Source organism: Perognathus longimembris, chromosome 10, assembly GCF_023159225.1.
Source record: "Perognathus longimembris pacificus isolate PPM17 chromosome 10, ASM2315922v1, whole genome shotgun sequence".
Lineage (NCBI taxonomy): Eukaryota > Metazoa > Chordata > Mammalia > Rodentia > Heteromyidae > Perognathus > Perognathus longimembris.
Window position 1 is genome coordinate 47671774 of NC_063170.1, and position 13218 is coordinate 47684991.

The 13218-nt window shown below is 35.4% G+C and overlaps 1 protein-coding gene across 10 annotated transcripts in view; it reads right to left on the reverse strand.

Moving 5' to 3' along the window:
- The window catches only part of Slc4a7 (solute carrier family 4 member 7), an 86398-nt gene that overhangs the window by 46781 nt on the left and 26399 nt on the right, over positions 1-13218 (reverse strand). For 8 of the 10 annotated variants that reach the window (XM_048355981.1, XM_048355979.1, XM_048355983.1 and 5 more), the window contains exons 2-5: positions 9462-9543; positions 5552-5698; positions 2938-3076; positions 2334-2494 (exon numbers count right to left, since the gene is read on the reverse strand). In XM_048355981.1, the coding sequence (XP_048211938.1) occupies positions 2334-2494; positions 2938-3076; positions 5552-5698; positions 9462-9543 (529 nt within the window). Of the gene's footprint in view, positions 1-2333; positions 2495-2937; positions 3077-5551; positions 5699-9461; positions 9563-13218 lie in introns of those variants that run through there. The other 2 variants (XM_048355986.1, XM_048355988.1) reach the window with 1 other exon arrangement.

Consider the following 13218-nt stretch of genomic DNA (forward strand, 5'->3'; position numbering starts at 1 on the left):
AGTAACTGAAATATAGGAAAAAAATTCTGACTACAACCTAGACAAAAACAGATCTTTAGCTCTAGAAATAATATTCTCTAAATATTAAATAACATGCATAAATATTATCTATCCAAGAAAAGGAAGGCCTTATCTAGTAAATATATTAATGAAGAAGCTGCTGTTATATATTAATGGCTTCTTACAGTTAAAAATCTGGGAGTTGGGCTGGGGATATAGCCTAGTGGCAAAAGTGCCTGCCTCGGATACACGAGGCCCTAGGTTCGATTCCCCAGCACCACATATACAGAAAACGGCCAGAAGCGGCGCTGTGGCTCAAGTGGCAGAGTGCTAGCCTTGAGCGGGAAGAAGCCAGGGACAGTGCTCAGGCCCTGAGTCCAAGGCCCAGGACTGGCCAAAAAAAAAAAAAAAAAAAAAAATCTGGGAGCAATAAATTCTATGAAGCTAAAGATTCAAAATTATGGGCTTCCTAGGTTGTAGAGTTGTAAGACATGAATACCTGAAACCATGCATTCAGTCATTAACTCCTTACTGATTACCTACCCCCTAGGAATAAGTTAAAATACAAAAGTTCATTCTCACTCTTCCAGAATTAGAAGGGGAAAAAATGAGCAAGTAGATAAAACATTATAAAGTCACAAGTTCTATGAAAAGCAATATATTAGATTGTGACAGAAATGGAGGAAATGAAAACAGATGCCCTTGTCTTTGTGTGCATTACCATGGTCACTGGGCTATTTTTAAACTTACAGGTACAGCCAGGTACCAGTGGCTCATACCACCCAAGCAGAAAAGACCTGAGAGTCTTATCTCCCAATTAACCAGCAGAAGCCTAAGTGGAGTTGTAGCTCAAGCAGGAGAGCACTCAGCAGTGTCATAGCACTGATATTTGTAGGTAGGGCAGGGATCCTGGTGGAACCCACGGCCTGGCACTCTCCCAACTGAACTATGTAATAGCCTTAGCCCTTTTAGATTTTTTTTTGAAGGATAATTTTTAAAACTTTGACATATTACTATGAAAGGAAACTCAAAGAACCAACCTAACAGGCAAACTAAAATATTAATGCAATGATGACAGTTAATAGACAAAGAATACCAGACTCTACATCATTTACTAAAAGCACTACATTGTACTGCATGAAAACTACAGAGCTCAAGTAAGATTCATGTCTGCCTTCAATACGCTTACTCTTCATTCAAATTTTCAGTCACTTTTGTCAAGAAAGAAATCCAAAAATTTAAAGATTTGCCATATACAGACAATTCTAACAATCACATAAAATTCAAAGGTTTCTAGCCTGAAAAATTCCATTAAGTTTATACTTTTCTTTAAGACTGAAGTCTACACTTTTTTTTTGTTTTTCTATAGAAACAATGTACAGAGACATAAATATCAAATTCATTACACATGGGTTGGAAGTGTAGTTCAAATGGCAGAATGATTGCTTAGCAAACATGAAGCTTGAGTTCAAAACTCAATAGGGGAGGGGGAGAAAGAAAGGGGGGAAGAGAGAGTTAGGGAAGTAGGGAGGCAAGAGACAAGACAAGACAGGACAGAAGAGAAGACAGAGAGAGAGAAAAGAAAACCAACATGTTAAACTCATTAAGCATGTTTTTGGTTTAAGCAACTTTAGTGGTCTAATCCAAATAATCCTTCAAGTCTCTCTCCTTCATTACCATTGCTATAACTGACCACAGACCAGGTCATCTGCATTTCTTGCTTATACTATTCCCAAGACAATAACTGGACTATTTTAAATCCAAAACCATCCTACATGAAGTGTACTTCAAGATGATATTACTCACTGAATTAAAAACAAATAAGGCTGCCATCTACCAAATAAAATTCAAGATTACTTGAAATCTATCTTTTCTTATTTTTCAGCACATCTCATAGTACTTATCAAAAAGTCTGTATACCCCCATGGAGCTGAGTGTAACGCCTGTCGCTTCTCTAGACTTCCTACTGTGACTCCCCTTTAGACAGAACACCTTCTTTTCTCTGTACTATATACTGCTTTTTATTTACCATGTGCTCAGATTCTATGAATAAGCTGTACAATTAATGTTGTCTATGGACTTTCATGACAAATCATGGTCCAAAAATCAAAAGAACAAAAAAACTCAGTTTCCTAACATTCCAGAGAGCCATCTCTGTACTTGCTTATGGTATCAGTCTCTTTATTATACTATTTATAGTCTCTTCCAAACCCATCAGAGGCAAAAAACCTATGTCTGTCCTCACACTGCATCGGCAATGAACAAGATATTATTTCTTTATCTCTAAGATCTTGGTACACCTTGTATGTAAAAACATCAATTTATTATATGACCTGCTATTTCATCTAGAGTGCTTGCTCTCATATCCAGCATAACAGTGCCATTTAGGATGCAACTCCGTAGTTCAAAAAGACTGTGCAAAGAAAGCGTTGCCACGTAAGGTTTACTCCACCGGTCACCACCATCTTCTACATCCTCTTCAAACTTCAGCCATCTTAATAAATTAACACAGAAAGCATCTTATAAGTAACAAATATTCCATCTATTCCCTTTAACACAACAAATGTAAGCTTAAATAAGAAGAAATAAAAAATCACCTGCAGAACAAACATTACAAATTGTTAAGACGGGTTATAAACCTGTTTTCACAAACTAGACCAATGGTCTACATTTATTTTTAAGCTAGTAGAGTGAGCATATAAAAATAGAATTATACTGTTTTATAGTTTCTACAATAATGTCCTTATTCATATTAATTAAAAGCAGCATTTAAATTTGGGAACCCATAGGAAAAAAGATAATGTTTCAAGGTGTTGGCAAGGAAACTCACCAGTTTTAACAGCAGGTATGTCTCATAATTTCAATTTAATATTCTCATCACCAGCATATACAAGGAAAGCCCATTTCAAAGAGTTGAGTGTCAGCATAATTAATTACCTGGCAGTTTCTTTCCATTCATACTCTTCTCCGTCTCTGTAACACAGCTCGTCCATTTCCGTGAACAGGTCGTGGGGAATGTGCTCCTCATCATCATCCTCAGTGCCAAGGATGAACTGAACTCTCTGCGATGGAGTGTCTGAAATTTAAATGAACTCTTAAGTTTTCTTTACCTGATTCCAAGACATATGCAGTTTTGAAAATAAAGCATTTGTTATAAGGAAAAGGACTTCACCAAAACTTTAACTTTTAAAATATTGTAATTCTGGAAGAAAATCGGGACCAACAATAAAGACACAAATGAATCCTAAGGCTTTTAATTATAAATAAAAGTAAACTCTGTTGTACACACAAAAAAGGATGAATATATACTGAAATAACAACCTAACCATTTATAGATGCCAACAAACAATATGGGAAGAGGAGAAATGAGCAGATGAGAGGGCATGACCAAAGGAAAGGACAAATCCCTAAGCAAATTATACAAAAAGAAAGATAAGATGGGGAAAAGACTAAATGACACTTAATTTACTTTAATTTACTGATCATATGCTTGGTTCACATTGACTGTAGGACTAAATGGTTGTCTCATTGTATGTATGGTCCAGAGTGGCCTGGAATTCACAATCCCTCTACTTTGTCCAGCCTCCTCCAACAGCAACTACACCCAGCTAACCTGGTTAATTACGTATCTTTCCAAAAGCCCACATTTTGGTCTGACTGACATGTTACTGTGCTTGATCTTTATTTTACACAATCTTGTTTGATTTTGATTCATTTTCCTTGAGTTAAATTTTCTTTATTTTTCTCCCTTTTCTTAAATTGGAAGCTCAAATCACTGTCTCAACCTTATTTTCTAGTACAATGAATAATGATACAAATTTTTCTCCTCCTTTAGCAGTACAAATGAAGCATACTGTCATTTTGCAGGACTACATCTGTTACTTGTCTATACCGTGTTATTTTCAATGAGTTCAAAATACTTTCTAATTGCTGTCATGATTGCTTCTTTAACCTGTGACTATTGAGACTCTGCTACACTGCTCGGGTTCCCCTCTTTGGGTTATGACCTATATCAGATTCTGGACAGTAAGCTCAGGCAGTCCTAAGATTTATTGTACTTTCCAAGCTGTCTGCTGTCCAACGTGTGTAACTACTGTCTCATAGGCACAGTTTTCCAAGTTGTTTTTTTTTTTTTTTTTAATGGAGGGTAGTTCCAAACCTCAGTTATAATATAAATACATTCTGGGGACTTGATGTACAACCTGGTGGCTATACTTAATAACATTTTTTAAGTGTTTTTGCCATGCACAAAACATCTGGCAAGAAGAGTGTACTAAAGAGCTTGACTGTAATCATTTCATAATACGTATTACCTGTTGCATACCCTGAAGACACACTCTATCAATTATACCTCAGAAAAGCTGAAAGCAGTAATGATGTAGAACCATTGGAAAAATATGAAGAAAAATGGAAAAATCAGTAAGCAAAAGAAATAGAAGGGAAAATTCAATTCCTGTTTTCCACCACATCTTGAAGCATGACCTCTTTTTTAGAACAAAGAGGAAGTAATAATGGACACCATTCATTGCACTTTCTATGTCACAAATTCATAATTAAAGCCAAATTAAATCCACTTCAGGAACATAAGTCTTTTCTAGGATTTAAAAAGTCAAACATTTTGAACATTATTTTAAAATCAGTACACTAAGTCTTTTAATCCCAAAGCCTAGCTTCACACAGAAATATACCCACTTCCACAAACTCTAGAAGAGTGTTTCCTAAACATTTCCATCTACAAAAATATTAATGTACCATGAGCCAGGTATGGTGGTTCACATCTGTAATCCCAGCTACTCTGGAGATAATGATCAAGAGAATCATGATTTGACTATAAGCTGGGGAAAAGCTGACAAGAACCCAAACTAATCAACAGCTGGCCAAGGTAAAATCCTAGCATCACAGGAAGTATTAATAGGAGAATAGCAATCCAGGCCAACTTGAGAAAAACACTAGACTCTTTTACCTAAAATAACTGAAGCAAAAAGTGCTAGGGCCCGGATCAAGCGCCTAACTGGCAAGTATGCAGCCCTGAATTCTAACTCCAACACGGAACAATAATTAATAAAAAAGAAAAAAAAAGAATTTTCACTTTACCTTCTCGCTATATAGAAATATATACATATATATATAATATATAGAAACAAATTTAGTGTATGTCTACGATCCCAGCATTTGGGAGGATGAAGTGGGAAGATTTAGAGTTCAAAGCTAGCCTGGTTCTACAGCAGATTCTGCGAAAGGAAGGGAGGGAGGGAGGGAGGGAGGGAGGGAAGGAGGGAGGGAAGGAAGGAAGGAAGGAAGGAAGGAAGGAAGGAAGGAAGGAAGGAAGGAAGGAAGGAAGGAAGGAAGAAAGAAAGAAAGAGAGAGAGAGAAAGAAAGAGAGAAAGAAAGAAAGAAAAAGAAAAGAAAGATGACTTTAATTGCTTTAATTGGTACCCCCACAGTGTACATAATGTACATAAATTATTACAGATGTGTAATTTCAAAAATATTCAATTAGCAAGTGTTTAAAGCATCTTTAAACCATTATCAAGAGAACAATTTCTCTTACCATAAGAAGGAGATTCTCGCCCATCTTCTTTATCTGATTCTTTATCTTTTCTTTTCCGGTGGTGATGCCTGTGACCCCGATGCCTGTGACGCCGACGACTCTCTTTACTAAAGGGCACGTGAACACCAATGTACACAGCCCGATGACCTATTAAAAACAGGTGAATGGTTTTCCAAGAGGGAAAAGCAGTCTTCTATAACATACCAAAATTCACTTTACTAACAAAATTACATATTAGTTCATGTAAATAACAATGGTAGACTCAAGTTACTTCTCTTATTTTATCCCTATTCAGGGTTGGAGATGCAGTTCAGTGGTAGAGTGGTTTGCCTAGTATGAATAAGGCCCTGTATTCAATTCTCAGTACCACAGAAAAAATAAAATAAAATCAACACTACCCAATGTTATTCCAGGGGATTATATCAGTAACTTGTGAGTACACTACATAATAGATTACTGACATAAACATTACTTTTTACTTCGGAAAGACATTTTAAACTGGGTGGTGGTGGCTCACACCTGTAATCCTAGCTATCCAGGAGGCTGAGAGCTGAGCATCTTGGTTCCAAGACAGCCAGGAAGGAAAGTCCATGAGACATTTATCTCCAATAAACCACCAGAAAACTAGAATTGGTGCTGTGGCTCAAAGTGGTAGAGTGCTAGCCTTGAGCAAAAAAGCTCAAGGACAATGCCCATGCTCTGAGTTCAAGCCCCACAACTGACAAATGCATGCATGAATTACTTACTTAATTAATTAATACATTTTGAGAAAGAGAAGAAAGGTCCATTTAAAATCATACTATACAGACATAACTTTATTTCATATCCATACTAGCCAAGTCTAGTTACTAGACATCCAAAAGACATGTTTTAATGTTGACTATTTCACATTATGTATTCCACATAAAAATGTTTGCTACTTGAGTTTTGAGTTTTTAGAGAAAAGTCCAAATTAGAAGGATATTAAACATAAATGATTCAAATATACCAATTAAAGTAAAAAAAATCAGAATAGATAAAAAGCAATGCAGTTGGATATTGTATACTTTTAGAATAGACTACTACTGGCATTACAATATCCTGACCGTATTCTGTATAACAACAAGTAAAAACAGCAAAAGTAGCCTCTACACTCGCCCATTTAAATGAAAATGCATCCTGAACTAGTTAGCAGTACTGTCAACTACTGCGGAAAAAAAAAGAACTTGATTTCCTTAAGTAGTTTAAATGAATCTCCTAACTTGCACTTAATAGAGATATTACAGGTTAGACAAATAAAAACCATACAAAAAATATGCCACAGAGTTGCTTTACATACAAAATAAAAGGGCAATACACTAACGTATGAAGTTAATGATATTTCTTTTCCTATCAAATTTCATAAGATAGTCAGAAAATCAAAATTTGCAGAAGCTCTTCTGTGTACCCAGGCTGGCTTGGACTTCACAATCCTCTGCTTGCTGGGATTACCCAGACACATATTACTTACACCTGGCCTCTCTGGAGAGATTGGAAACTACATCCCATCGGCATCCATTCACTTCATCTGACTTCATCTGAAAAGCTTCCAAGTCACTAAAAATCTCATTGTAGCTCCTAAATCAACACTCAACGCCCCTGGAGACTTTGAGGCCATCAGAGACAGGCAGACAAGCAAACACTTTTAGTTGCCTAAAAAGCTCATACTCCAGTTTAGAGGAAACAAGAATGCCTTTTGGTTTCAGCTGCTAATATACTAATATTAGTAAAGTATATAAACAACTTTTAAAAGGGGTCTAGACTTACGGAAACTCACTGAACTAAAAATTACTTGTTTAAATATTTCCAACTACCCAGTACCCTCCCTAGCATATATCAAGTGATCCATTTCTACAAAAAATAAATCTTAAGAAAAAGTTTCACTAGAAAATCGGATAAAAATGAATTTCTTTGGGGGATAACAAAAATGTTTCTAAAATTACAATGCTGATGGCTTCAAGAGAGAGTGCATGTAAGCAATGTGTGCATCCCTTAAAATGGTTAATTGTATCTCAATAAAGAGAACTATAATAAAACTCAAGTGATTTTACAACTTTCAGCACACCAAGAAAAGTAGAAATAAAGGGTCAAAATACTGAATTATAAAGCTGATACTCCAATTAGTACTAATGGGTCAGGGCACAGAAGCCTCAATGCACAAAGACAAAAATAAATTTTATGCGTTTGCATTTCAAAAAGGCTAAATAGGAATACACTAGAATCCAAAGATCAGGGGAACAAGGCTTGTTTTCTCTGCTCTTACTTATTGTGCCTTTAGTATCCTTTACTATTAAGAGTCCTTCTTTCTAGAAGACCTAGTAAGTTTAGACTTTAAAAAGATTCTTAAAGTCAGTTAAAATTAATTTCAGCATCTACATAGAAACTCTTTTATGTTCCTCTATCTCATTAAAAGTAACAGAGTAGTAGCTTTCTATACGATCAGCTTTTATAGATGTTAATGTAAGGATGTGTTCCTGAAAAAAACTCAAAATTTCTATTAAAAACTTTGCTGTGGGGCTGGGAATGTGGCTTAGCAGTAGAGTGCTTGCCTAGCATGCATGAAGCCCTGGGTTCAATTCCTTAGCACCACATAAACTGAAAAGGCCAGAAGTGGTGCTGTGGCTCAAGCGGTAGAGTGTTAGCCTTGAGCTAAAAGGGACAGTGTTCAGGCCCTGAGTCCCAAGCCCCAAAACTGGCCCAAAAAAAAAAAAAAAAAACTTTGCCATCAACACTACACAAAAGTGCTCAACATGAATGAATATTACACGCTGCATATGTAGTAACATGCCACAGCCACAGAACCATGTGTGGAGATGGACACATGGCATCTGCTGTGTGTACTGACCACTCTTCAAGGCAGATGACAAAACTGAGGATCTCCACTCAAGTACCTTATCTTTCCACCACTCCTCTTTAAGTGTCATAAGAAAACAGGAAAGAATAAGGAACTTATGGATTAGAGAGGAATAGGAGAGAAAACATAAATGTATTCTCAAAACTTGAACTGGGAAGGTGAATTGTGGCTCAAGTAGAAAAGTGTCACCTTATGCCAAAAAAAAAAAAAAAAAAAAAAAGGAACAGTACCAGAACCCAGATCCTGAGTTCAAGCCACACTAAAAGCACAAAGAAAAACACATACATACACACTTACTAAAAAAAGAAAAACCACTGAATTCCAAACAAAGTTTGCAATTTAGTAAAATAGCAATCAACTGATACTGTTGAATGCAAAGTTAACAATGTTGTTCATACCGAATGTTGTTCATACTGAATGTTGTTCAGACTGAAGTAAAGTGCATATAGAAATGTTCTGTACTATGTTTGCAGCCATTCTATAAATTCAAGATTAAAAGAAAAATGAAAAAAAGAAACTATCAGGATCTCTTCCCACTTAGGGAAAATAAATGGAGAAATAATGAATTTGGCTCCACAAAGCCTATGTTTAAAAGGTCAATGTAACAGGCCTGTGCATTTAGGTAACAATTGGTTCTAACTGTAGCATATTAGTCTGGCACTCTAGTCTGCCTGTAAGAAAGTTACCTCGCCTGACTGAAATGAAACAACAATTAACTGATGTGTAACTGTGACTTTTCAGTTTGCTCAGTAATGGCTAACTACCAGTGAGGTTTGAAAGGCATTCTGAAATATATCTTACACCAGTATTTCAATGAAGTAAATAATCAGGGGTCATTCAATTACTAGATAAGATCAGACATGGGTGTTTTGCTGCACTACTGTTGTTTAAATTCTACAAAAAAATTAATCAAGTCTTCCAAATAATGGTTCTATCTCAAACAAGAAAAATGTTTCAATAAATGGTAAACCTTAAGAACTCTAACAAACATAACTTGATAATTTGTCCAGCTAAGTATGATATTTCAAACAAACTTACTTTCTAGTTCTTCTTTTTCAAACTTGGTATTCACATTTGAGCTTGTTTTGCCAAGATCCACGACAGCTTCTTCATCAGGACCCTAAGAACAAATGATTCTCATTTACTCATGAAATCACACTGAGGATCTGTTATGTACAGCAGTTGAAACGGCCCCACAATGTGGAACAGATTGCTTTCTCTCAAGGAAATAAACTCCTACCGTTAACTGCAAACTTTCAAGTGTGTCTGTAGGGTATTTGTTGTCATTGTGTGTGTGTTTATGTCTGTCTGTCTGTCTGCCTGCCTGCTGTCTGTCTCCAAAGAAAATCATTCAAAATTTTAAGAATTGAAATGGCAATAATTTTTAGATGGTCTTCTGTGAAAGACCCTACTACATACACAGGAATACTTCATCCTCAAAAGAAAGACTTTCCAGGACCAGGGATGAAATACAGGGGTAGTATCAACATAGAAAGCTTTCTTGATTTTTACTGAGTTTAATAATTAAAGGAAAACAGCTATATTTGACCAGATTACCATTAAAAACAAAATTATCCAAAAAAAGAAGGTGGGCTTTCTTTTATAAGTTACAATCAAAGAAAAATGTTTGATTTTTCCCAAAGGAACAAACATGCTAAATTTCTTATCCAGAGAAATTCCAGCTTTCCATTGTGAACACTCACTTTTATGAACCCACTTTTCTATTTTGTTCCCTTCTCAATCTTCTCAAGCTAAACGAAACTATTAGTAGAAGGTAAACGTATTTATTGTAAAATGGTGAACTATTAATCTTTTTTAATTAGCATACTTGTCACATATACAATGTGGAATATTATTCAGTCATAAAGAAAATAAAATTATATAATTTTCAGGGAAATTGATATAACAGGAGATCATTATTTTGAGTGAGCTAAGCCAAGCTCACAACTTGTGGAATCTAAGCCTAAAATGATGATGATAACAATAATGTAACACAAATATAAAAGGGGACTAGGGGAGAACAGCAAAAAGAGGAACTCTACCAAGGAGTGAAGAAGATGGAGCAACATGTCATATATACATATAATATATGTGTGTGTGTGTGTGTGTATGTGTGTGTGTGTGTGTGTGAATGAAAAAATGAAGACAGAATGTTAACAAGGATGGAAAAAAGGAGACCTTACATGCAGACTATTTTTAAAGGAATAAAATAATAGTTTTAACTTCTCAACTTCTGGCAACCTTAAACGAATTACAATCATCACTAAATATTGTAAACTTTGTATGAACGCTTCTAGGTAACAGACAGAAACAGAGGTACAAACCCTCTTCTCTCAAGGTGGATCTGAGTTCAAGCTGGACCAGCTCGTCATGTTCTGGATGGTACCCAGTCGAGGGCTACCAGAGCTGTGCCAGGAAGCATCTGGCCTCTAACAGTGCTAGCAAGCAACTCAAAACTTTTCATGACCAAATTCTTAACATCTAATCTTAGAAATTAAACCAATTTGCTTCAATTTTCAAGTAAATTCCTTGCTATCCATAATTAGTTACCCCAAATGAGAACTAGTTACAGTATAATTAAGGAAGGATCTTCTGACAGCTAAACTTTCTGAAGGCCAGATATCCAAATAGTAGGAGCAAACAGATTTTTATCAGAGATAACTAGTATGACTCAATGACTGGTGTTCAACTTAATAAAGAAAATTATAGGAGTTAAATGACTTCTCAAAGAGCCATATTTAAAAGAATGAGTGTAATGATGGGACAATTTCATATAATGGAAATAGGACAACAGTATGTTTTAAGAAACCAAATGCCCCATAGCTCCTCACACTTCCTTAGTAATAAGGAAAAGCCAAAGGGAGAAACCAAAACAAAACACCAAAAAAGCTATAGGATGAGTAACTAATAACTAATTACCATTACCAATAATCCATTAATCCCAGCCTCCTAAAATCTTTAGCTATCCTTCAATAACTTCATATTTCAATCCCAAGCATGCAGTTACAAGTTCATTCCAAAATAAAAGGGATGTTCCTATCGAGAGATACAATAGTCTACTCTAAAGGATTAACTGTTCCCCTAACAAACTGTCATTTCACTTGCACAAATGCCAGAATGAAAGCAAGACAATACACTAAACTCTGGCCCTCTAACCAAAAGAAAAAGTTATTTTCATGTAACTATAATTACATGTTTAAACTTTCCAAGTCAAAAAGACTCTGAGTTCAAGTCCCAGAATCAGCACCAAAAAAAATAAAAAAAAAAAGTTTTAAGTCTAAACAATGACAGCACTCATACGTGAAAAGGGAAAGTGGCAAACATGTACCACCCCTTCCCTTCAATACCTTAGGAGGGTTTTCAACTGTGAACATGAGTCCAAAAGGCACCATCTGCTACAAATGCCAATACTGCACACAAGGCCATCTTGTTAGGTTAAGTCATCTCACAAAGTATGCAGGGAGAATAAAAACACTGGGTATTTCAAGGTGTAATGCTTTTCTGAAACACATGTGTTTCAAATACGATCATTTAAAAATAGTACTTAATATCACATTTCTTCATTAATTAATTAATGGAGTCAATTAATACTCCACAGAGAATACAATGGTGTGTTTTCATTAGTTTATGTAAAAGTGCACATGCATATTAAGTATTTATAAAGCCAAACATAAAACTAACACTGCCCCATGAAAATCACTGAAGGGCAGAAAAAGACAAACCGGTAGTGTTTTATCTTGTTACAACATTGTGGTTTAGAATTCAAATTTCAACCTATTATGTCAGTTATTCTAAAATTTGTTCCCAGACTTTTATCTCTCATTTTTAGCTCTGAAACTATAGTAGAAAAGGAAAAATAACAACTGCAAAGAGCAGTACCACATGCAAATGTTTCATTCTTAACATCAGTCAAAAAGCTTTTGCTTACAAACCAACACCGAGTGCTTACTCAAAGCCATGGCCCAGGAAAACTCCAAAACATCCAATGATATCAACATGGGCTAGACTCAATCTAAACCTGAAGGGAATTATTTAGCCTTGGTGTCAAATTTCTATTTATAAAATAAATTATACTGCCACTGTTATTTATTATTTATAGAATAATTCTACTGACACTACTGTAACATAAATATGACATTAACTATCCATGAGAGTTTATGTTTACATCAGCTTAAGTTTTTCTGTATTTGAAATGACACATGTACAAGGCTATTTACTACAAAACTGCTCTACTGGAAAAAGGCTGGAAATAATGTGTTTATCAAAGGAATTGTTAAATAAACTGTAGCACATGACCAAATGGAATACAAACTACTGAATCACTGTGAAATTTTGAAACCAAGGCTAAACAGTTTCTTTAGGGTTAGAGTCAAAGGCCTGCATACTGAAAAAATGTGGGTGCTTTTTCATTCTTCTATGTATTTCACTTCTCTTAGACTTTGAATTGAAATTTGAATTTCCAATTCAAATTAGAAGGAGGAGAAGGAAAGGGAGGAGTGACAACATGAAAATTCAGAGGTATGAGACATTAAATACTGATTAGGCAAAGCCCTCTTTAGCAAGGTCTCAGATGAGTGACATGTTTGAAACACTGTGACACAGGAGATAGGTGACTTTTACAATACACACTAAAAGACACACACAGACAACTGAGAAACTTCCTTAGGGCTACATGAAATTATAGAACATCATTATTCACAGTATTTCTATGAAGAGATGCATTCACTGTTTTTAATACATACAGGAATCCCTTGTTTCAGTTATCAAATATGTACAAACAGAAATAAACATTTTA